The sequence below is a fragment of the Caenorhabditis elegans genome, chromosome II, assembly GCF_000002985.6.
Source record: "Caenorhabditis elegans chromosome II".
Taxonomy (NCBI): domain Eukaryota; kingdom Metazoa; phylum Nematoda; class Chromadorea; order Rhabditida; family Rhabditidae; genus Caenorhabditis; species Caenorhabditis elegans.
In genome coordinates, this window is record NC_003280.10 from 14,626,810 (window position 1) to 14,650,915 (window position 24,106).

The window sequence follows — 24,106 nt, forward strand, 5'->3', positions numbered from 1 at the left end:
TCTTTGTAATTTAATCTAACTGACTCATCGGCAAAGTATCACTTTAAACTGAACACATACAAATTGGCTAAGAAGAGGAAACAAGCCGGTGTAGAAATATAAAAAGGCAAATGGAGATTCACCAAAAAGCTGAAAAACAGGATCATCATTTACCACCAGCCGCATTTGCTTCTTTTTCTCAAAACGAAATTATATCGATGACGCCGATCTTAAACTTGCGCATCACCACCAACATCACTTCACTTTCCTTCAGCTGTCCCCATACATCTCATTAGGCTTTCGCTTGTCTCAACCGTCGTCCTCGTCGTTCGATGAATGTTAAATAGACATAGTAGTTGCCCTACATCCTCTCCACTTTGATTATCTTTTATCTCCCTATCCGTTCTCTTTTTATCCCTATTGATCCAAAATCATCAGCGATAGTTCTTGTTCATCTTAATTTTTTACTATATTTGTATTTATGTTGCTCTAAAAATTCAAAAAAAAATTCGAAAAATTCAAAAAAAGTTGTAAAATTCAATTGCCAATTGCCAACTTGGGGCCAATTTGAAAGTCGTCAGAAATGAATGTTTTGATCATAATCATATTATACTACGTAAAATTTGAATGCATAGGTAGCCATATTAAAAATACGAGCAGAGTTAAGATTTTCCAAATTTTGAGCCGCCATAAAATTTTCTGAAATTTTGTCGAGAAGAGTTGCTATGATAAAATGATGTGTTTTTGAAGTGTTTTCGAGTATGAGGAAAATATCGGATACCAAATCGCAAAATTTCTCATTTTCCTAAATACTTTAAATTTTTTAAACTGAAATTTTCAGATGCGGAGAAGAGTTCTCCTTTGCCTAGTCTCATTAACTGTAGCTGTGAGTGCGCAGAGCCTGGTGCCAAATCATGTTAGTCTGAATGAGAAGAGGAAGCACATTGAGGTCGACTCATCGTGGTTGGACAAGAAGCAGAAAGAAGTTCAGAGGGTTAGTGAAATGAATTTTTCAAATATGAAAATTTTCAAAAGTTGTACTCCGATTTTTATCTAAATCTAGATGCATCTTCGAAAAAACTCGCATAGTTATCTTTTCAATTAAACGGAAATAAAAATGCTTAACAATTAAAAAAAAAAAGTTTCAGGTATCTCTCGACGCATCTAACAAGGAAAAGGTTGTTCTGGATCTATTAAACACCCAGCAGAAATTCAGCGCCTCTTCTTCCGGAAATGTCGCTGCCGCCGAAACTTTCGACGGGAAGAGGGCTCAAGTGCAGAAGATTGGAGATAAGGGAGGAATCGCTACAGTTGACGGGCACAAGTGAGTGGTCGGAAATTAAATTATTAGGCGAAATCTTAAATTCAGAGCTCAACTCCGCACAAAAACCGACGGCGAAGGTGAGCACGCATTGCTCAAAGCTGATGGAAAGTACGAGCTTGATACTGTCGCAAAGGGAGATCTTAAAGGAGATCCATCGGTAAGAGTACTTTTGAAGGAAAAAAAACGAACAAAATGGGATTTTGATATTTTCAGAAAACCGAATTTGAAGCCAACAACGAAAGGCTCAATTTCAAGCTGAACCCACACGCTCATAATAATAACACCGGAGATGGAACTTTGTCGTTTTTGGATAGAGTGAGTTATGAAATTTCACATTTAATCTTTAAACTTACCAGATTAAAAATATTCACTGTAAAAATTTAGGAACAACAAAATCACCGGACTCTTGCGGGTCCAAATGATTATTTTATATCTATTTATTCATTATTTCTTTCCCGAAACTTTATTATGGCATCGGCTTCCAAAGAAATTCGGGAGTTGTCGATCTTGCCAAAATCTAAAGTTTTTTTGGAAAAAATGCCGCATACCTTTTATAAAAAAAATTTTTAACTAACAAATGAGGACAAATATTTAACTTTCAACATTTTCCAGGAAAAGAACAAGAACGGAAAATATGCCTACACAATCTCCCAAACCGGCAAGAAAACCGATGCTACTCTCTCAGCTGACAACCTCGTCGGTACCGATCTTGAGCAATCGCTTTTCGGCAGAAGAAACAACAAATATCATTGCACAGCAGAGACACCAGGAGTATCCCAGTGTTATGACGCCAAGGGACATTCTGTTGGAAAGGTTGTTGCCGATAAGAATGGAAACACTGTAGTCTACAATGATAAGGATGTGCCAATTGGAACCGGATCCGTCAAGCAAACCGGGCCGAAATCCTATGAAGCAGTTATTTCCAAAAATCTTTTCATCGCAAAGTTGAAGGATGTCAGGTCAGCACCATGCTGTAAGGAGCTGACCGGTCAAGAATGCACTCAGCCAATTAAGCTAGCCAACCCAACATTCAGCCATCCATCTCAACGAGAAGGGGACGGAACTGTTCACCTCACATGGCCAGATTGCTTTGATATGGGAATTGATGTCACTCTTCCACCAGGAGTTCATATTAATAGGCTCGCCATGAAGCTTGATGTCTCCATCCAACCAATCGGAAAGCTCCGATGCATGGATGTTGCCACCTGCGGTCGTGAATGCTTCTACTGTGATTGGTGCAAGGAATCTCGAAAGCTGAAACTTTTGGAGAACACCGAGGGAAATCTCTGCAGAGCCACCGGCGAACGTACATACCGATTAACTGTCAAGCTGTGCCCACCACCAGAGGATCCAAACTTCACAATGTGCACCGCATTTTCTAAATCTGTTTGGCAGAAAGACTATTGGCAGAAGCAAGGAGCAGTAGATGTCTGGATGAAGTTCTACGAGCGTGGGCAAACTAGACCGGAGCTCGAGAAGGAATTCTTCGCCCAAATCGACAACCCGCTTCTGGGAAAAGCTTTCAAATTTGCCATCATTGGAGAATGGCTTGCTGCCAACTCACTTGACCAGGGATCCTACACCCCAACCAACTCCGAACTCTTGGAATACTGGGTCTCGAAGAGAGATCCAGATCGTCTACTTGCTTGCCAGCACGCTGTTGTCGATTATGACATTGAGGGAGCTAAGGTCAAGACCAACTTGCTCTTTGAGGCAGCCACTACTGCAAACTCAATTCCAAATATTTTGAAGGATAAGAAGTGTGGAGCTTTTGAAAAACTTCAAGAAGATAGATTCCAAAAAGAAGCTGCCGATTACAAAAGAACTTCCGGCGGCGGAAACTTTTTATCCGGTCTCGGAGGCTTTTTGAATACGGTCAGAGGTTGATTTAAGATACCTAATTCATATTTATTATTTTCTACCAATGTTGATTGTCTTTCGACTTAATTTAAATTTGATTGTTTGTATATATTTTTTATTTCTTTATTACAATAAATTTTCTGATCTCTATATTCACATCCTGTTTGGAACTACGAGATCGGGTGATTATTCTCATTGCCCCCTCCACTTTAACAAATGTTGTTTTGAACACACCGATACAATCAATTTTCAATTCTAATTTTCATTTTTGGCCATATTTTAGTTTTAGTTGGCCTAGCCTAAGACAGAGCCTAAGCCAGAGCCTACGTCTACTCCTTCGTCTATGCATACGCCTATGCTTGAGCCTACGCCTACGCCTATGCCTGAGCCTAAGCCAAAGCCTAAGCCTGAACCCTCAAAAATTTCAAAGACAGAACCCTGACACTGCGGTTTCAGAAATAATTTGAACAATTTTAAAAGACTGAACACAAAATAATTTATCTCGAATCAAAAAGTTCAATATCCTGTAAACCATTTAGTGTACAGACCATTTGGGAAGACTACCGATGGGCCTCAACCTTCAAGCTTTGCACGTAATAAAACTGGTCAAAGTTATCCTGAAAATATTCATGGGTATACGAACGGTAGAACAGTGCAACTAACCCATTCAAGATTGAAGAACCATTTGTGCTCGTAGTCCCGTTTGCCTACCATTGTATGGAATACGGGATCCATAAAATCTCCTCCCGCGTGTGTTTGCATCATAAAGTGAGTTTTCGCTTCAGCAGGAAGTACAATGTCCTCATATTGAACACGGTAAGACTGTAAAGTTCAACTTAAGATGATATTCTTGGAAGAAAAACTTACATGAACACTGATGTTATAGGAATTTGTTGATGATCCAAAACTACTTCGAGATCGTCTGAAACGTAGAAAAACAAATCAATATTTTCAATTTCTGTTTACTCACGGAAATGATCCATGGACACCATGGATCCGTTCAGACAACTTTCGGTTTTCAAGTTATTCAGATTTTTGGTGAACCGATTCAAAAAATCCACGGATGAGAAGAATGTGAACGTTGGTGTATAGTCCGCTGCAACTTCGTCAAGCTTCTCTGCAACAACTTCGCGAATCGCAATAAGTGAAAGATCCATGAGATCAACGGTCACTGGACAGAACCACTCCAAGTTAGTGATAAACAGTTTTTCGTTTTCCACGTCCTAAACATACTTTTGAAAAATTACAGGTAAGGTTACAAAGCTCAAATTACAAATCTCCCAGTCAACTTGAAATTCCACTCATGCAAGGGTGCAGTTATATTGGTTCCGATTTGAAGATTCATGGAAATCCGTGCCGTGAGATTTTCCATCGTTTTACTCAACAAATTAACCTTCAAAAAGTCCGTATCCCCATCCTTTGGTCTCCACATCATTAGGAATTTCCGGTAGAAAGATATGAATTGCTCTAAAGTTAAAAAAAAAGTTGAAATTCAAATAATATGGTTACCAACCAGCGGTATAGTCAGCCATTTGCGTTTCTCTTGCACGGCAAACCTGAATGCTCGCACCCTTGGGATCAAAAGAGTACATCCAATACTTTGGTATGCCACTGTAATTTGCAATAATTGGATGGAAAAATCTCGGTGTGAATGCTTTCATGATTTGTTGACTTGAATATTTAATATCAAGATTTTTAGCAAGAGCTTCAGAGGATTCAATGACAGAGTGTCCAACAATTCCCAAATCCCGACAACTTCCACCCTGGGCAATGTGAGTGATTGCATAGGCGCTGTGCTTGATGTGTTCCTAAACAACTTTACAATTGGTTTGCGATTGACTTTGATCTTCAAGGACAAAAGGCCAAAAAATCGGCAAAGCCGAACTATTTTCATCAAATTTACAGCAATCACGAAATGAACAACCAATCAACGTTTTAAAGAACATACCACGTATTTCATGGTAATATCATATTGGAACGTAGTCTTGACACCATCATTCCCTACTAGATCAACATGAACATCACTTGCAGAACGTCCTTTGTCGTTGGCATGATTTTATACGCAATCGGCATGTTTTCCGAGACCTTCTTATATCTCAAACTTTCACGAGCCAGGTACATTGTGTATTGGTCTGAAATGTGATATTTGAATTAACACACTGGAGAAACGTCAACGACAAGATCAACGCGGATCTCGAATAAAGTCGGCTGCATTTTTTTTGTTCAACTCCTTACAGCTCTAACTTACACTTATTCATTTTGGCTTCAGATCCACAAACCTCCACAACCATATCATCATCAAATAGTGCTTCAATCCATTTTTGAGAATCTGCGAAGAACGCGTTCTCACTCGAAGAAGCTTCCGCCATTTTGTTCGCCAAGCTCTGACCATGTTCATACTTTGTATTATTTATAATACTATCATGTAAATTCATCCAATCGCGATGTTTGAACGGCTGAATGTGGACCAGCCATCCTTCTGAAATTAGTTTTGCTTTGAATTTGTAGGAAATCCGAAAAAAAAATACCATAAAATATACGCGTGGAGAATTCCTTCATTATGAAGCGCTTGGGAACCTTCTTGAGGTGTTCCCCACTTTTCCCAGCATCGACGATGAGCAGCAAGACTGCTGAGAGCAAGACAAGAGATGTTCGAAAGAGCATGCCAAAAACTCGAACTGATTTGATTTATCGAGTTTCGAAAAGGAAGAGTAGGAGTACGTGATTTGTCACGTTTAAGTTCACAAAAAAACTTTTTTAAAGATAATTTTTTCTGTAATTCTGCGTTTTTTATTTGAACACGGTTTTGCATCCCTTTAAAATTTTAAAAATATCTAAGTTGTTATCCACTAGCGATTTTTATCCAAAAAGTGCCGTACTTTCTACAGAAGCAATACCTTAAATTAGCAGTCCTCATGCGCATAGTGAGTACGTACATACAATTTCTACGTCACAGCATCTAGAACAATTTTTTCCCAACAGCTGGTCTTCTTGGCGCAAAAACTCTGTTTCCCTAAAATTTTGCGTAAGTTCCCTACGCTTTCTCAATTGTCCTCCTAAATGCCGTAATCCAATTTTCTCGTCTCTTTGAAACAAAATATGAAGTCACAGGCTAGCTTTGTCTGATAACAAAACCGGTACCCCTCCATCAAAAATCCCTCTAGCCTTCCGAGAAACAGCTTCGCGTAACATTCGCCTCTCGGCAATCATTACGAAATTATAAATTATGTATCGGCTTAAAACCTTTATTTTTTATTCTTTATTACTTTTAAACGTATGCTTATCAAAACCATTAGACTCAAATCGACCTGAAGATCCGTTCAAGACAAAGTTTGTGTCTGAAAAAGAGACTAGTGACGAACGTTTTGAGTCTGAAGAGGAGGACATTTCCATTGAAGAATCTAATGAAATTGTGAGAATTACCACAACACATGCTCCACGTCTTCTATATCCTCCAACTCACCAAAACCTGCTCTACTCAATATTCCCGACGCTCCAAAAAGAGAAAGACTGGAGAAAGTACTGCCCGGCAAATCAATATCAATTCCAACTAACCTGTCGGCCAGGGAAGAAGCTTCGGTATGATCTTCAACTTTTCTGCCAGCAATTCTCGGATATGTGTGGAGTTCCGAACATTAATTTGTACCCAAGTAGGTATCAAAACGCAGACGACGAAGGACGACCAGCTGGTTATGGTCAAAAACAGAAAAATGGAAACTTTGGAATTGGTAGAAGTTGGGCGTTTGGATTAGGTGCCATTCCGGGAATGGAGGTCAGGACAAGTCAGGGAGCCGATATTGGTAATGAGAAGTTGCCATTCTTTGATCAGGTGAATTTTTTTTTAAACATTTAGAGCAAGTACACCCCTTTAAAACGATGGAGAGCTAGAGGGGAAAATTTAGAATTAGACCCTTACGTAGACCCTTATAGCTGAAAAATGTAGAAAGTTATTTATTTAGATAATTAAGTTTTTTAAACCGTTTCGAGATTATTCTAAAAATTCCCAGCGCTCAGTTACCAAAATGACCAAATATCATTGTAAAGCTTTTGAAACTTTGTTTGTTTTGTTTCAAAAATGGCAATTCTACTTTTATGGTTGCCACTTTTTAATGCCAAAAAAAAAAACAAATTCCATTTCCAAGTTAACGATTTTTCATGGTTTCTATATTTTTCTAGATTGGTGGTATGATGATAAATTATGGAGGAGAAGTCGGAGTACTCGGAAAGCGCACCGGTAAGGGTCCAGCTCGCTCCATGAACGCCCTGGCCCGAGGCTTCCCATCTTTCGGCGTCGGGCCACCAAACAAGGCCGCCGATCAGCAATTCGGGGAATCCGTGGCAAAAGCTCTTGGTGTTCCATCTCTTAACAATGTGTTCAATAAGTTGGCCAAGAATTCTAAGAACAAGAAGATCTCAGGCTACGAGCCAGGATATGGAGCTGTAAATCCACATGGTCCATTTGCTATCGGAAAGGTAGGATATACGAGAGTACTGATCATAGTAAAATAGTACATTTCTCAGACCGACTTGGATGATCTCAACCTGCCAGGAGGGTTCGGAGCTGTCGAGATTCTCAGAGGAAGTGGAATGGGAATTGGAAAGAAATAGTTTCATTTTCAAATGAATGACAAGTACAATAATGTATATATCTATAACATGACCTTAATAAACTCAACAAAAACATTAACTCCAAGCTCTATCTAATTTCTCGAAATAAGTGCTTGTCTGTTCAGTAACATTAAAAACAATTGTCTTCCCAAATGTGTCCTGGATCCTCAACGAGTTGAAGCTCTCATCCAGAGAATCCATTGGCATTATTTGATTTTTGTTTGTTCTCACTCGAATATTACGAATTGAGTTGGCAATCTTCTGAAGCTCGGTTCTGTACTTTGGATTGTGATGATAGATGACAAATGGAGTGACAATTGCATATCTGGAAATAGTGTTGAAAATTCAAACGTTTTTGCTGTTAACGCTTACAGTAGTAATATTGTGTCAAATACCACTGTATTAAGATTTTTCCAAGATCTTGAGATATTCAAATTGTCTATCAATAGACACATCGGCCCACTAATTTGGAAAAACGCAATGCTTAACGCCAGACGGTTGAAGAACTGAAGTGCGTAATGAGAGCTATATATACATTGTGAAATTCAAAACTTACAAACGAGAATCTAATGTTATCAGAAATTTGAAATCTCTGTGCCAATGAATAACCTCCTCCATCAGAACGGTTGCTCTTGTAGTAATAACTTCTATTCAGCAGAAAATTGAGATAGTTGCTCAAATACGCCAGACAACTCAGCAAAATAAAAATAGTAACATGAATAACGGTGCTAGGAGCTGAAAAGCAAAAAAGAACTGATGAGAGTGGGATTCGAACCCACGCCCCCGAAGGGACTGGTGCCTTAAACCAGCGCCTTAGACCGCTCGGCCATCTCACCGGACGAGAGAAACGGGTCACGAGCGTGTACACATGGCAGTACCTTTCTATCTCTCACCGCTCTCTTCAACTCACCAGTGTGAAAGTCGAGTGCAGAAATAAAAGCGATAGAGTAAATAATCCACAAAATCAGACCAACTAGCCAAGTTCTTTGGTTTTTCTCGTAATCATTCAGGAAATATGTGGCAAACCACCGTTCAGCAACAAAAGCAGATAGGCAGTAAAAGCCCGGGAAGCAAAATATGGCACGAAATAAAGAAATGTAGTAGAATACCGGGTTCGTCATATCATCTCCTGAAATGTTTTTGTTCAATTTCAAAAATAATTAGAAATTGTACTAAAATTACTGAAATTTCCACACAATTGCTGTAAAAAAATCAAAAAATTTGACGACTCCTAACAAGCGGAGCTCACATCGGCGGTGCTCAGATAATTTTGAATTTGTCTAACCTAGGGGGAGTGAGGCCTGTAACGTGACAGAACCCACCAGGACTGGATGAATCTATCCACCGGATAGCCAGTCAGTGGGAAACCTCTGATCGAGGGAGCTCTAGGACCGTGGCATCATCACGAGCCGAACGGGAGCTCCCGGTCCTCGTCATGGTTTGATTCAATCTAAAGTTCGTCAACTATTTCATAGCGAGATCAATCTAGACCGAAATACGTACGAGCACCGCCGAGTACGTTCAAAACCGACGGTCGTTATAAAGGGGGGGGTAGACGTGCGGCCGACACCTTGCGGGTTTCGCCTGCCACTAGGTTTTGTGTATGTGTCTCCGCCTTCTCACGGTGATGACGGACCAATTTTATAGATTTTTCTAATACTGCAAATAAAATCGTTTCACTTCGTAATAAATGGGCTAAGATATTCCATCAATAATAAAGTTCTTCCAGTTTTAAGTAATTTCCGTGACAATTCCAGTTGTTATCACAATATTCTCAAGGCGTAATAGTAATATTAGTAGGTAACAGACAATTTTTTTAATTTTGAGAAATGCTTGAAATGCAACCATATCGATACTGTTTGAGAATTCGAATTTAATTAAGCCGTTTGAAGCAATTTTTACTACGCCTACCTGCCGGAGAATCCTTTATCAATAAAATTTTCTGTATCAAGCACATAACATGGCCAAGAACACATGGAAGATAAATAGCGTGATGAATTTTTTGAGTGTTAGTTGAAAACTGGCAGGTTTTGATGTCAATATAGACGTTCAAAAGGTAATAGAATAGTCTGAAATTATTCGAAAACCTTTTGAGAAAATTTATTTTCAAAACTTACACTATAAAAATTAGAGCAATTTGAATATAAAATACAAAGAGATAATAATTATAGGACCCTTCGATAATGGAGTAAGTTTTGTTAAAATACTTGATATACATTGTCTGAAATTCGTTTTCTTGACTTATATTGAAGGACATTTTTTAATAAAGAATATAACGCTGATGAATTAAAAACTGAACTAACAATAGGAATATTACTCAAAAGTGGTCAGGTGATTTTTATTTAAAAAACGATTTTTGACGTCTAGACTCTCTGAAAGTGCACAATTTCTTACGTGGAAAGCTCTGCATTTTTTTGAAAATCAGATGAAAAGTGGTTATTATATTACGGAGCGCGTCAATTTTGGTTTTAAAAAACCATTAAAACAAACCCTGAATTAATAAAATAATCGAAAACGAGCTTTCTTTCTGAACGATCACATTTTAGAAAAAAAGGTTCAACAAGTTTATTTTCGCGTTTTACAACATGGTGTTGTTATTTTTTCTTTACTATTCAAATAAATTAATTAGTTGAAAAAAAAGTTTAAAAGTATTTTCCTCCAAGTATCAATTAATATCAGAGAATTAGCTTGTAGCGCAAGAGTTGTCATAAATAATATTCTTTTATAACGCTACTTTAAAAATTAACAACTACTGTTAATTATAATAATTTTAAACTTTCTCATTTTTTTCAGATCTACCTGAAATAATTTTTAAAAAGTTTATATACATGCAACTTTTCGTATGGGAATATTGTTATTTACTAGCGCCTTGAGTTATTAAATCACAATCAATCAACTTATCTCATGCTCAACCATTGCCACAAATTTAGCCGATATATTGAAAATGGTTGTCGAGTCAGCAATATTACTTACGAGAAAATCTTTTTTGTAAGGTTCTACTCTTGATTTTATAGGCTTGACATCAAAAAACGTGAGAAAGTTGGCAAGGATTTTGCAACCTTGGAGATTCAAAAATGTGGGAAAATTCTCAATAACTTGTGACCTGCGTGAGCTATTTTTAAGTTTTATTTTAACAAATCAGAATTGGCAACAACTGGAATTTTTAAAAGATCAAATACCATAAGCTGATGCGCTTCCATTTAGGCCTACGCCTGCCTTCTGTAAAAGTGCACCCTGAAAAAATTAAAGTTTTCAGTCTCTTTTTTTTTGGCAAGTAGCGAAACTTTAAATTTTTAAAAGTAATTTTTGAGCATAAAACACATAGAAAACAATTTTTTAGCAGTATTTTTTCAGGGCATTCAGAGCATTTTAGAGCAAATTCAAAAATTAAATTTGTTTTTTTTCCAATTTATTTTGAAATATCATAAAATTTACGACTTTCCCACATACTTTTAGATGTTTTTTCACATTTAATCATAACGACAAGTTACGTTAAAGATCATGTTTTTAGCTTCCAAAAAATGTATAAATTTCTAAAATATATTCTGAAATTTTAAGAACATTAAATTGCAGGAAGGTATGAGGCCAGAAGAGTGACAGAGATCAACTGGTTCAACGAAATATCAGAAACGGAGCATAGATCGGAAGTAAAATGTCAAACTTTTGATTTATGAAGTCTAGAAGGTTCAATCAATCAAAAATACAATTTGATTTTAAGTTCCTCCAAACTTTCTTCAAGAGGGGAACCGCCTTAGGGTAAATGTTTGGAAATCAACCAAATTACTAAAAAAAAAAAAAAAGTTCTTCTCTCAATGCCGGTCTATTTTTTCCTCTCTTTGTCGGACTCGTGAGGGTCCCGACTTTTTTATTGTTTTTTTGATTAACTTTGATTAAACAATAAATTCACTTGTGGGTCATCCTCAAGGCAATTTAAAAAAAAAGTGATGTTTTGTCATGTTGGATTATTATGAAAGTATTTCTGCAAAAGCCTCACTATACTTATTTTACTTGCATGGTAGGCTAACAGGCTCCCAAACAAATAATGCCCACCTACACCATATTTTCAAGCAGAAGGTCACTCGAAAAATAAGTAGGCTCACATTTAAGAAAAGTTATACTACAAAATATTAACAATCTTCCGCATCAATTCATTTTTATTGCATGTTCGTTACATGCTTTGAAGATTTTTCTCATAATTTCAAAAAACCGAAGAAATATGTGTTTGAGTTCAAAAAATTGAAAAAAAACTAGAATTTTCTAAGTAAACATCAAAATTCATGCTAGAACGCAGAACAAAAAAAACAAAAATTTAATTTTAATAGAACCCTTTTTTTTGCGAATTTTTGCGAATTCTAAGAACTTTTAGTTTTTGTTTTCTTGGTTTCAGAATTTCAAGAAAAGTAGTGAATAGCTGATTTTCGAGAAATAGGTTGCCTGGGAAGGCTTTTCAAAAGAGGAAATTTTTCCTACAGTAATCACTTCGTAATTCAATGATGCCGTAGGTTTTAGTACAATTATGTACGAGTTTGGTAATAATAAAATTAAATCAAAATAAATTTTGCTATTAGTTTATTCGATAAAAATAGTTCCTATTGCAAAAATACATGTTTCAAAATATCCTTTAAAAATTCCAAAAATTTTCGAAAAGTAGAACAGCTGATTATAAAAATGTGTGAATAAATAAGTAAGAGTCTACAATTATTTTTAGACCAAGGAAACAAATACTGATCAAACTTCAATTTAAGCATAGCTGAAAAATTGATAAAATTGAATTATTATACATTCAATTTGCTAAAATCGTGATTTTTTGGCAATTCAAACTATGAATAGGCAAGGAAATAAATGTAGATCGAACATTTTTTTAATAATCACTATAATACACAATCTGAAAAGTCAGAGAAAAAAAATGTGTGTTTGAAATGTTAATGAGAGAAAATTAGCCAACAATGCGTAAAGATTTGGAAGTTACCTGATTTTCATCAGTTCTCAAATCATAAACTACGCAATATGCAAAATTCTTTTAACACTATACCCAAAAATGCCGGCCTGCATTCAAGACAACCTGGTTGGAAGGGATGAGGCAGTTTTGTGCAATAATAACAATAAAAAAAATAATTATTATAAAAATTGAAGAATCATAGAGAACTATGTTATATTTAATACGCATTTTAATGACTTTTTATACCCTATTTTCATAGCTGTTAACCCGGCTGCCAATCAATTAAAATGCTAAAACTCATACATCAAAAAGTTACTAAGACATCTGTTTTAACCAGCTTTAATCACTTTTTTCTGTGTCTAATTTTATGATTGATTTGCATAATATTACTAATGGCATATGCAAAGCACAAACTTCATTGGAGAGCGTAGAAAAAAGTAAGGTCGAAAAATAACCTATTGTTGATTAAAAGTCGTATGTCGAACGAAAAAGGCAGACAGGCAGGCACGGCGTGCATTCTTGCCATAAAAGCCCTAAGCTCAATTTTTTGTTGCATTGCAGCACGTGGCTTTCAACAATAATTGTATATTTTATTATAAAAATTTAATTTTTAAAATTAACAATTCACGCGGGGCGGATATGTCACACCATATAAATAAGTAGCGGGGATTTGAGAAATTCGAAGAAAAGAAAGAGGAAAAAACGAAGGTATGCACCATTGTTGACAGGGAAAACGAAAGCAATCGGGGGCCGAGGTAACATAGAAAAATTGAAAATTACAAAAAAATTGGTTCTAAGAGTTTTGTTCTGACACATATTATTGGAAAACCTTGCATAACAAGATGAATTAGATAATCATGCTGAATAGCGGAACACGACGCCTTCATTTGGTTCCAATTCGATTTCCTTTAAGCCAAAGTCTACTGTCTGACGTGCGTAGTAGGCGACACAGTTGGATGTGGCGGTGACTATCTGCAATTCGGAAATTGAATGTGCATCGATATTGCATGTGTGTTACTAATTCATAATAGGGGAGTTGCTTTTTCTATGAATAACAAAAAGAAGGTAACAAGTGTTGGCAGTTTTTTTTATAAATTTCGAAAACTCACTGTAGATTTATGCAATTTTGAGTTGCTTGGCAAGTCTGTCAGTGGAAGTTTTACTGGATGCTCGGCAAAGTTGAGAGCGGCTACGTAGATCTGAACTTTTCATAATTTTTGAAAAATTTCCCTATGATATAAGAAAAAAACTCACATTTCCAGTAGTTCTATTTTCAAAATTATTGAATCTCGTAATCGTGAATGCTCCATCAACTAGTCGCCCAATCAGCGTGGTTCCAGTCATCAGTGCATCTTCTCTCTGTCTCAATTTCGCCAGTTTCGCGAAAATCTTCAATGTTGACTGAGGCTCAGCGTATTGCCGTTTCCAGTTAATATTCGCCACGTCGATATTTGACGGAACCGGCGGACTGATGGCTGATGTGAATCCTCCGTTCAACGAGTCATCCCATTGCATCGCACCCTTCTGTGGTGGGACTCTGGAGTCATTCGCCAGATTTCGCATGCCGATTTCCTCACCGTAGTAGATATTGTTAGTTCCAGGTAGAATCATTTGGAGAACCATCAGGAGTTGTGCATGTGGACGGGATCCGACACGGGACGCAATTCGAGCCAGGTCCGGGGAGCCGAACTGAAAATGTTAGAAAGTTTTTTTTCAAAATAATTAAAACGATTTGACTCCCGGAAATTTTTCTTTGGTAATGTTTCATGCTTACTTCCTCAAATAATACACGGCAAAAAAAATTTTGACAACTCCTAACAAGCGGAGCTCACATCGGCGGTGCTCAGATAATTTTGAATTTGTCTAACCTAGGGGGAGTGAGGCCTGTAACGTGACAGAACCCACCAGGACTGGATGAATCTATCCACCGGATAGCCAGTCAGTGGGAAACCTCTGATCGAGGGAGCTCTAGGACCGTGGCATCATCACGAGCCGAACGGGAGCTCCCGGTCCTCGTCATGGTTTGATTCAATCTAAAGTTCGTCAACTATTTTATAGCGAGATCAATCTAGACCGAAATACGTACGAGCACCGCCGAGTACGTTCAAAACCGACGGTCGTTATAAAGGGGAGGGTAGACGTGCGGCCGACACCTTGCGGGTTTCGCCTGCCACTAGGTTTTGTGTATGTGTCTCCGCCTTCTCAAGGTGGTAACGGGCCTATTTTATAGATTTTTCTTGTGTTGTCCCATATGAATTGTTGGGGAAATTATTTCAATTTACAATAAAATGACTAAAATTCGAATTTCTAAATTTAAGTTAGTCTAAATCGCCGCCACGATTTCACAATCTTTTCTCCAAAAGCCCCACAAAACTTACTCTCCAATGAGGCCAAACTTGCTCGTTCAACGAATGGAACAGCAGGACGTCGGACAGAATCTCGTGAACACAAGTGGCAACTGATCCCTCGTTCTTGTGACAAATCTCTGCAATGAACTTGTACCTATTAGTTTTCAGGTACGATAAGAACTCACTAGTGTCCTTCTCAACTTCTCCCAACTCGTAGTTGATGACTGTGTCCATCCCACTCTTTGCCATACGCTTCTTGTCCTTCTCCTTCGCTTCTTCTCTGGTAGAGAATAAGGCGCTGAAATTTCAACTTTAAAAAATTAAGTTTTCTTTCTGACAAACATTTTCTTTCCATCGGCAATTGTACTCTCGTTCGAGTAGGAATCCACATGGAATCTAATATCCCTTATGACGTCATAAATTGAGTTCCAGTCAGGTTCTGTACCATTTGGCGTTCTTGCAAGGTACTCGATTCCTTGAAGCTCAAATCCATCGACTCCGCGGTCAATCCAGTTGGAAAGAGCATTAAACATGTGCTCACGGAGATTACTGTTCTGCCAGTTTAGTACAGCGGATTTTGGATTTCCTGAAACTAGTAGTAGAACTGTTTTTCTTAATGATGAAATTCAATACCTTTCTCATGAAGATAGAAGAGATTCTTGTGCTCTGTGAAAAAGTTGGAGTCTGCCGCCTTGCTGACCCAAGTATAGAACTGCGAATAGTTGGCATTTGGTGTCTTGCTTGCCGTCGCTGAGTTCAAGAACCATTCGTGTTCTAGTGAGGTGGTGGCAATAGGGAAACTTATTACAATATTCATTTCTGCAAAATTTTCTGGCCTATGAAGTTATGTAAAGTTTACGATTACCTTTCTCATGAATCTTGTTGATAAGCTCATCAGCCTTCTGATTCACACCAATTTTTGGGTCCATTTGACTGAAACTTCTTACAGCCGTCTTCTCATCATCCGATATTAAGAACGGAGAAGGCCACACTGTTTGAACTCCGGACTTTCTCAATTGATCGAGTCGATTAATAAGTCCATCGACGTCTCCTACACCATCACCATCTGAATCCTGGAAGGACGGTACCCAGACGTGATAGGCTACGGCTGTCTGCCACCAGTTGGGCTTTGCGCGTAGGACGCAGGTTGGGGAGAAGCAGACCAGGAGAATTGCAACCGCGAAAAGAGCAAGCCAAATGAGCCAGAAGAGCACAAAAAGGACGGTTCTGAAAATATTGGATTCTTGATTTCAAACACTAAAATCTCGCAACAACTTTTGAAAACTTTGAAGGTTGTTTAGCTACTGTACTCCATACAACGTACTTTTAATTTTTTTTTTCACCACGTGTCTTCCATCCTTAAACGAAAATATTGGCGCAGAGCCAAGTAAATAACGAAGTAAATAACGAAGATCAATTGTTTGAGTTACTGATTAAGCACCCACTCAGTCGGCATGGCTTTTATTTTTTAGTTTAGGTATGTGTTTAGTGTAGGACCATTCAAAATAAATGCGCACAATTATTTTCATTTCTAGTATTACAGGCGGCAGGCACAAAATGTATTCCCTTTCCTGCTTAATGCCTACTGCCAAAGTAACACTGGCAGAAAATTCAAGTTATAAAAAATCAATTACCTAATAAACTTCCAGCAAGGATCATTTCTAAACTGCTCCAACTCTTGTTCGCTCAACCCGATTTGATCAGTATTTTTAGGATTAGTGGGAGCCGGTGGTCGTTCCCAAGACTTTTGTGGAGGTGCTTCTTCTTGTTCTTGTCGTTTTTCCTTCCGCATAATGTGTTCGGGCACTACGGGGTTTCCAGAGACCGCACTAATGTAGCTTTCAGTTTTGTTGCCACGGTCTACTTCGTAAAACCTGGAAATTTATTATCGAATTTTTACTTAAATTTTATGATTAGTTTTTTAACTGAAAAATGCACTAGAAGTAAGAATAGAAGATTTGCGCATTCCTTAACTTGCTAGCAAAATAATAAGAAAATGAAGAAAAATGAATGGGTATTTCGGCAGACTGCACAGCAGACTGAATAGAAAAATTGAACCTAAAGAACAAAGATGATTTGCAGTTTTCTTATCATTTTAATTTTCTAGAAAGGACATTCCAAACGACCCAGATCATCCCATTTATCGCTTGTACTAACCTTGGTGTCTTGCCCTCGGGACCCGGCATTAGCCGGTCGGTGGCGTCCATTTTGACTGTCTGCAAAAAATGATAACGTTCAGTGAACTTGGGAACAAAGAACAATGATTAAAACAAGAAGGTTTTGACGGAATTTCAGGAAATTGAAAAATGTAAGTCACAGGAAAAAAATAATTCTAGAAACTTTACTGCAAAAAGCCAAAGGTATAGGTGCGGCATAATTTTGGCCGCGGAGTTTTTTTTTCAAAAATGAGTTAAAATGGTATAAGCATAGATGCAAAAGTTTTGGGTACAATAAAAAAATTAATAATACGTTATTAAACTTTTTGTGTTTTCCTAAAGATATTCTTACTAAAAATTATGAAGGACACAAAATTTTAGCTAACCAAAAAGCAGAGCCATACAATTTTTCACGAAAACCTGAACTAAAAGATTTAGCAAAAAATCCAGGAAACACGTAAACGTACAACAAGGGAAAAAAATAAGAAAAAGTCGTTTAAAAGTCAAGAGAAATACGAGAAAGGAGAAAAAGAAGAAGAAGCTCACTTTCGGCTTTTTTTCTCTATTCTATAGAGGTCCCAATAGAATTCAGAGGGAGAAGGAAGATGGGCTAATGAATATAGGATTAGGATGCAGAATAGACAATTCCCACCAGATGAGAGCATACCAATTTTATTCACTGTGTATATTATAAACAAATTTATTGAGTAATATGGATTTTGTGTGGCATATTGAAGTTTTGAAAATTGAAATGTTTGTTTTTGAAATTAAGATTTTTTTTTGATAAATTTTGGTAATTAATTGGAAACTGTTTCCATTTTTTTATGAGAAAAAATTTAAAAAAATAATATAGAATGTTGAGAAAAATTTGGTCAAAAATTCCCAAAAAATGCTCAAAATTATCTAAACCCTACTTATTACCTATTTACAAATTGAGTCTCAAAAGATCTACAAAAAATCTTAGGATAATTATCATCAGAAGAATCTTGCAAATTACAGTACAGAAGCAAAAAGCTTCAATTAAAACTAAAAATCTTCAGAATTGAACACACGAAGTTTTTTTTAAAATCTTATCAACAAAAGTTTCAATTTATAAAAAATATAGTAACTAAAAAGTCATTAAAATGGAAAAAGTGTAAGGTTACAAAACTGAAGTTTTTTCAAAATCAAAAGCGTGAAACTGTGGTCGTATCAAAATCCCCTTGAACATCACCTAGGTTTTCAAGTGGTATAGGTATACAAAAAAGAGTTAAGTAACCCGATATTTCACTCTCGCCGCGCCGCGCGGTATCGGTGACTTGTCAAAGGAGGACGAACGACACGAGAAAAAGTGTAACTAAGCATTCAAAGAGCCACTCATCAACACATGTCCACCTTAATCTCAACAGCAGGTCAATTTTTGAGGAAGATTGATCGAGAAGTTGCAAAAAAAATGAAGAAAACAAGCGTGAAAAATTTGCCGATTTTTCAAAGGAGAAGGCGAATCCTCACTATTTGTTGACTAACCGCTAGGGAGCAAAGGAATAGCTTAGACGCAGGGAAAAAAGAGAACGAATTTGAAAGGAGACGTTGTTGCGAAAACGGGTAGGGAGAGGGAGTTGGTGAAGAGACGCAGAGGCTTTGAGCGACGATGAAAGAGATGAAAACAAAACAATAACTACTGGGAAAGACATGAATTGGAAGAAGAAGTGTGTTTGGTTGAAGGTTAACTGAGAAGTAAAGTTAGCTAGGGAAAAGGTTTTCATATTCCAATTCTCTTCAAAACTTCAAAACAAGTTTCAATTTTACTTACAAACTTCAAGACTGAAATTTTCATGTTCATGAAATTTCGATCTGAATTTTTCAGTTTATTTTTTCAGTACTTTTGAAGATTGTAGAACTGCTATTAAAACTCTGATTTGGCAGATTTTTGGTGTTTTTAAAGTGTAAAAAATTATTGGTTTTCTTTTCTTTTTTTTTTTAACTTTTTCTAAAAACTTCCAGAATGTTTACCCACCTTTCAGAACCTTTGAAACATCAGAAAATTTCAAAAAACACTGAAAATTTAAAATATGCATTGTAATAGTTTAAATAGATATTATACAAACTCAAAGACCCCCCCCCCCCCCCTCTGCTGCTAAATTTTTTGTATTACCTATTTTTATATACATACACTCTTTCAAATGGAATATATTTCATAGTTGTGCAAGAGATGGAAATATTGCGAAAGTATCATAATGCTTTTCTAATGAATTTTATATTAGCTGTTCCTATAAGCATCTCAAAATTGAAAGATGTGTGGTGCGTGCTGCCAGAAGCCCGGAGACCTTCAATTTATATAAAAGGACGCTGATTGACATTTGAAGCTAAATGGACAGGAAAAGTAAAGGAAAGAAGAAAAGATAATTATTGGGTTTAGTCGCTGACTTTCGAGCTAAAGTTTTGTTTCATTGAGTCTTTCAGCTCAATTAATGGAAAACTCCAAATGTAAAAAAAATAGTAAAACTTCCTGGGAGTCCAGAGGATACTCCACTTTCAAAAAAAAAAACGGCGAAAAAAAGTCCGAAAAGATATAAAGTGTCGCAAAACACATGGGAAATGGGTGATCATCTCGTTTAGTAGATTGACGAGCTCGTGTCGAAAACTTGAACATCTGCTGTCTTCTCTAGCCCAAGCAAAAAAGCCCCCCCCCCCCCCCCCCTATATGTTTCCCCTTGACTGCACAATTTTTAATTGGATTTGATTCCACAAAGTGAAAAGAGGTTTGAAATGCGGACGAGTGAATTGAGAGAATTGTGAAGCGCGCGCGCATTGTCGATTTGTATAATATAAACAAATTTATTGCAAAACGTATATATAATAGTTAGGTGCAGGAGGGGCACACCGAACGAAGTTGACCAAACATTTTAATCCGTGGTATTTAAAAATTACGCGCGGGAAACTGAACAGGAGCTTTTCGATTAAACATAAAAGTGTTGTTCAGGCTACCTTGTTTCGCTGATCATTTCAAAAGCTTGAAAGTACAGTCTATTGGAACGAGGAACACGACATTTCGAATTGATCAGATCTTCTCCATCATTGATAATTTTGAATCTTGTACAATGTGAAAATTCAAAAATTAATTGTGCTTTCCGGGTGGAATTTAATTTTTTGTGTCATAAAAACCACAAGCCAAGACTAATCCAAAGAATTTACAAAAAAACCTGAAAAATTTCGGGCAACCTACGCCTGACCTAGTCCGCGTTTCCAGAGAATGTGTCGTTGACAAATTTTTTTTGAAAGACCAGACAATTTCTTCAAAAATTATATCAAAACTTGTTTTAATAATTCAAAAAATTCATTCAAATTTCAAATAAAGCCATGTTGAAAAAGATAATAAATTATCACAGATCGTGGTGTTTGTGTTTTTTTTTTTCAAAAAATGAAAATAATATCAGAATCCTACGCAATACTTCTAACTTCTCGATTCCTCCATTTCACCGCACTCGTCTTCGATACAACCACCGTTTCCTATGCATCCACTCATCACACGGCTTTACATTCTTCCCATCGATCGCAGTGGCCATCAAGTCCAACTTCACCCCATTCAATTCTACGTCAGCGATGCATCCGACAAAGTTGTTGGAGAACAAGCCACCGGTGGCTTTGGAGATATCAGGCACCCCGCCAACGAAAATATTCCCGTCAACATTGAGCATCGCAAGGATTCCCGTGCTCCGACCGTCGACTTCACGGTAGTTGTCAATTCGCATTTGCCCTTCTCTTCCCTTTCTTTCAAATCTCACACTGTGCTCTTTTCCATCATCTACTCTTTCTTCGGAGATAAGATGCGCAGCTCCACCACCAAGTTCGTAGCTGAAAAATAATTTATTTTTAAATTAGAAATCTGTTTTCATTGTCAATTCAAAAAAACTCACGAAAAGTGCAGATGCCCATTGACAATTCCAACTGATATATAGTCCTCCATTTGTTGAACGGTAGGACGTTGTCCTTGCCACAACAGCACACCATTTTGTTGCTCGGTTTTGAACTTGAACGCCACAATTTCATCCTTTTCAGATGTCAAATGTGGGAACTCATCTGACGAAAGCTCGATAAATGCGTCTCCGTCAAATCGAGCTGCGTGTTCGATTGGCTTGACTGAAAAGATAATTTTTGTGTAGACTAACAATTAGAACAGTACATCCGGTTTTACTCTGTAAGAATATTCTAGTAGTATTATAAATTGATATGTTTTTATTTTTAATTAATTTTGGATTATGAAATAAGTGTTTATCTATACTTTGATCTCTGTCTGTCTGGCAATGTACACAAACAGTCTTCCTGCTTGCTCTGTGCCCCCTCCTCTCGTATAGGTCGTTTTTGTGAGTGAGAGGCATTTCTAGCCATAATGGCTAGCAACGGCTAATGGTCACCATCTAATCGTTTTTATCATAACGTTTTTTTGGACCACTCTTATATATTCTTACAACTGGTGAATATTTTAAATTTTTTAAAGAATTTTTTTGTAAGTCAAAAACCCCTTTTTTCCATTTCAATTAAAACTCACAAAGGCTACAGGTTGGGCCATCATAGTAAAGTTTGCATTCACACGTATAATGCGTCATGTTTCTTGGCACACATTGTCCGTTCATTCCACACGTTGAATTTGCACAGATATTATTGGGTTCTTGAGTAGAATACACATCGCCCACGACAATCTCTTCAGAACTTGAATCTGGAGGCAGAGTACCCTCACTGTAGTCCGAATCGGAATCTAAACCGTTATCCGGGGAAACTGTGCTGATAGTGGAAATCTCTTCTTCTTCGTCGCTAACATCATTTTCTGAAAATTATAAAAATTGTTTAACTTTCAAATTTTAGTTCCCCTATATATCATTTACCTTCAACGGGATCTGTTGGAAGAACCAGTGCTGGCTCCGCTTCCGGCTCTTCAGTGGTACTAGTCGTAGTTGTGGATGTTGTTGTTGTCTCTACCGGAATTATGATTTCTGGATCATCATCCCTTGACGTCTCATAAATGTGGTAGGGCTCCTCAGTAGTCGTCGTTGTTGGTTCTTCAGTAGTCGTGGTGGGCTCTTCAGTGGTAGTTGGCTCCTCCGTAGTAGTTGGCTCTTCAGTTGGTTCCTCTGTAATAGGCTCTTCAGTTGTAGTCGGCTCTTCCGTCGTAGGCTCCTCAATCACAGCTTCTGGTTCTTCTGTAGTCGTTGTGGTTGTTGTATCATCTTCCTCTACCGGAAACTGCGATTCCTCGCAGGACGAAATGTCACCTGACGAGGACAAATTTTGAAGATCTACGTCCTGCGAGTTGATCAGTATCTCATAGACACATCCTTGGAAGGACTGCTCTACAACATCATCGGGGGAGTTCAGACCTGGCGGAAGACCACCAATAAATATTTCTGTGCCAGGTTTCAATGTGTCAGTTTCGATCTGAAAATAGTAATGAAAAATTAAAGATACAAAAAAGGGTTGATATTTTTGAAACTCACGGTAGAAACTTGATTTCCATCTACAGTCATTACTAGAGCATTGCCAGCCTGCCGTACTGCCACATCAATAAGCTCACCAGCTTCCAAAGTCTCACTTCTGATCTTTTGAACTTCTGCAAACTTACAACTAAATTTGAATTAAACGTTGACTCAAACCTTTATCAGGTCTCCGAACAGTGAGTACCACTTGATTAGCAATCAATGAAAGTGAAGTATACTGTTTAGTATTTGATCCATAATCCGATGCAAAATACATTAAGATGTGCTCATCACTATCAGCTTGCGGTCTTAGTTTCATTTTTATCTGAAATGTCCAAAGTTACAGTTCAGTTGAGAAAAATGGATGTACCGATTCAAATTTTACAGGTCTCTTGACAGCCAGGAAGCTGGTGTCAGATGTGAAACCCAAAGGTTGAGGAATTTCAGTTTTTTCTTCACATCGTAGACCCGTAGTCCCCAGCGGACAGACACATTGCCAGCTTTCTTCGTTGTCCAGGCAAATTCCAGTGTTGCAACTTTCTATACTTTTAGTTAGTTAACGTTTTAATTAATCAAAAATAACTTACCATCATGACAACTATTGGATCTCCATTGACAGTATTCTCCATGGAACTCTTCGGCACATTCACAACTGAAACCATGATGATTGTTGGCGTTCCTGCAGTTGGCTCCGTTCAAGCAGAGGTTTGTGCTCGCACACGCGTCGTATTTGACCACCGAAGATGGAATACGAGCGTCACCAAGCCCAACGTTATGCCCGGAGAGTACAACTTGACTGATAATGCCTGAAATTATTTCCAAATTTTAAAGGCACAAATACTTTAACCGTGCCTCTGAAATCATTAGCTTCATTTGTTGGCTCATGTCTTCCTCCAATGAAAACTGGCCGGTTTACTCCGGTGCTCAGACTTGGAAGTGGATTTGTATGTTGCCTTATTGTCGCGGACTCGTCATTCAGCTGAATTGTCACCTGATTCTTATCATTTTTGATTTTAATCACATTCCACTCATTCGGATTTATTGGGTTGGTTGTTTCCACAATTTCTGAATAGTTTTTTGTAACTATTTTAACATTAACGAGAAAAAAAAATTCACTTACGTCTACCGTTTCCAATATCAAACTCATACAGAACAGTTCCATAGTCAGTGATTTTTGCCTCATGATGAATAGTATCGTATGGAGTAGCCAAAAGATCCCCGGAGTTGATTCGTTTTGTTTCAAAAATTATTCCTTTTGGATTTGCAGTGTTCAAAGTGATTTCAATATCCAAATTGACAATCTCTTCATCACTAAGTGGTGGAAGTTCAATTGGCTCTCCATCGATAACCGGTATAAAATCATCAATCTGAAGATCGACGGTGGAGAAAACTGGATTTTCTTCTTTCACTATTTCACAGGTGTATCTGAAATTGTTTATAAT

The 24,106-nt window shown here is 37.4% G+C and overlaps 5 protein-coding genes, 4 non-coding genes and 1 pseudogene across 15 annotated transcripts in view; 3 read left to right on the top strand and 7 right to left on the bottom strand.

The window, feature by feature from the left end:
- Nucleotides 1–820: 820 nt before the first annotated feature.
- tag-297 (ShKT domain-containing protein) lies at nucleotides 821–3,312 on the top strand (the record flags this gene model as incomplete). The annotated part of the gene is made up of 5 exons (NM_064638.8): nucleotides 821–973; nucleotides 1,128–1,303; nucleotides 1,349–1,460; nucleotides 1,517–1,618; nucleotides 1,916–3,312. 5 exons carry the CDS (start codon nucleotides 821–823, stop codon nucleotides 3,188–3,190), a joined length of 1,818 nt encoding a protein of 605 aa, NP_497039.1. The 3' UTR covers nucleotides 3,191–3,312.
- Nucleotides 3,313–3,741: 429 nt separating this feature from the next.
- Nucleotides 3,742–5,827, bottom strand: C38C6.5 (annotated as a pseudogene). Its single transcript has 9 exons — nucleotides 5,692–5,827; nucleotides 5,412–5,642; nucleotides 5,112–5,295; nucleotides 4,677–4,971; nucleotides 4,437–4,630; nucleotides 4,134–4,386; nucleotides 4,031–4,085; nucleotides 3,827–3,985; nucleotides 3,742–3,780 (listed from the first exon to the last, which is right to left on the bottom strand). Coding segments are annotated over exons 1-9 (1,546 nt in total).
- Nucleotides 5,828–6,313: 486 nt separating this feature from the next.
- C38C6.3 (uncharacterized protein) lies at nucleotides 6,314–7,848 on the top strand. Its single transcript, NM_064640.6, has 3 exons — nucleotides 6,314–6,992; nucleotides 7,340–7,636; nucleotides 7,685–7,848. The coding sequence occupies exons 1-3, from the start codon at nucleotides 6,390–6,392 to the stop codon at nucleotides 7,769–7,771; spliced, it is 987 nt and encodes a 328-aa protein (NP_497041.1). The 5' UTR covers nucleotides 6,314–6,389; the 3' UTR covers nucleotides 7,772–7,848.
- sre-13 (Serpentine receptor class epsilon-13) lies at nucleotides 7,758–10,028 on the bottom strand (the record flags this gene model as incomplete). Its single annotated transcript, NM_064641.4, has 6 exons — nucleotides 7,758–8,096; nucleotides 8,144–8,277; nucleotides 8,328–8,506; nucleotides 8,682–8,900; nucleotides 9,683–9,840; nucleotides 9,889–10,028. The coding sequence occupies 6 exons, from the start codon at nucleotides 10,026–10,028 to the stop codon at nucleotides 7,847–7,849; spliced, it is 1,080 nt and encodes a 359-aa protein (NP_497042.2). The 3' UTR covers nucleotides 7,758–7,846.
- On the top strand, nucleotides 8,516–8,608 carry C38C6.9. Its single transcript, NR_051917.1, has one exon. It is a non-coding gene; the product is annotated as an Unclassified non-coding RNA C38C6.9 (non-coding RNA).
- Nucleotides 8,526–8,607, bottom strand: C38C6.t1. Its single transcript has one exon. It is a non-coding gene; the product is annotated as a tRNA-Leu (tRNA).
- On the bottom strand, nucleotides 8,986–9,284 carry lfor-1. Its single transcript, NR_051918.2, has one exon. It is a non-coding gene; the product is annotated as an Unclassified non-coding RNA lfor-1 (non-coding RNA).
- A 3,260-nt stretch (nucleotides 10,029–13,288) lies between the features above and the next one.
- atgp-2 (Glycosyl hydrolase family 13 catalytic domain-containing protein) lies at nucleotides 13,289–17,274 on the bottom strand (the record flags this gene model as incomplete). Of its 3 annotated transcripts, NM_001267506.4 has the most annotated exons (10): nucleotides 13,289–13,682; nucleotides 13,820–13,909; nucleotides 13,965–14,399; nucleotides 15,089–15,195; nucleotides 15,244–15,356; nucleotides 15,401–15,644; nucleotides 15,692–15,877; nucleotides 15,924–16,285; nucleotides 16,693–16,932; nucleotides 17,216–17,274. In NM_001267506.4, 10 exons carry the CDS (start codon nucleotides 17,263–17,265, stop codon nucleotides 13,566–13,568), a joined length of 1,944 nt encoding a protein of 647 aa, NP_001254435.1. The 3 variants fall into 3 exon arrangements, with proteins under 3 accessions (NP_001254435.1, NP_001254436.1, NP_001431046.1); NM_001267507.3 differs by lacking the exon at nucleotides 17,216–17,274 and having other exon boundaries at nucleotides 13,566–13,682; nucleotides 16,693–16,850; NM_001444165.1 differs by lacking the exons at nucleotides 15,089–15,195; nucleotides 15,244–15,356; nucleotides 15,401–15,644; ... (2 more) ...; nucleotides 16,693–16,932; nucleotides 17,216–17,274 and having other exon boundaries at nucleotides 13,566–13,682; nucleotides 13,965–14,333.
- Nucleotides 14,505–14,806, bottom strand: lfor-2. Of its 2 annotated transcripts, none has more exons than NR_131428.1 (1): nucleotides 14,505–14,806. It is a non-coding gene; the product is annotated as an Unclassified non-coding RNA lfor-2 (non-coding RNA). The 2 variants fall into 2 exon arrangements; NR_131429.1 differs by having other exon boundaries at nucleotides 14,738–14,794.
- A 3,237-nt stretch (nucleotides 17,275–20,511) lies between the features above and the next one.
- The window catches only part of unc-52, a gene marked incomplete at both ends in the record, with an annotated part of 37,136 nt that continues 33,541 nt past the window's right edge, over nucleotides 20,512–24,106 (bottom strand). For 2 of the 3 annotated variants that reach the window (NM_064643.10, NM_001267509.3), the window contains 10 exons: nucleotides 20,670–21,048; nucleotides 21,111–21,333; nucleotides 21,743–22,018; nucleotides 22,077–22,626; nucleotides 22,686–22,798; nucleotides 22,842–22,989; nucleotides 23,035–23,204; nucleotides 23,252–23,470; nucleotides 23,517–23,729; nucleotides 23,785–24,089. In NM_064643.10, the coding sequence (NP_497044.3) occupies nucleotides 20,670–21,048; nucleotides 21,111–21,333; nucleotides 21,743–22,018; nucleotides 22,077–22,626; nucleotides 22,686–22,798; nucleotides 22,842–22,989; nucleotides 23,035–23,204; nucleotides 23,252–23,470; nucleotides 23,517–23,729; nucleotides 23,785–24,089 (2,596 nt within the window). Of the gene's footprint in view, nucleotides 21,049–21,110; nucleotides 21,334–21,742; nucleotides 22,019–22,076; nucleotides 22,627–22,685; nucleotides 22,799–22,841; nucleotides 22,990–23,034; nucleotides 23,205–23,251; nucleotides 23,471–23,516; nucleotides 23,730–23,784; nucleotides 24,090–24,106 lie in introns of all 3 variants that reach the window. The other variant, NM_001377905.2, reaches the window with a different exon arrangement.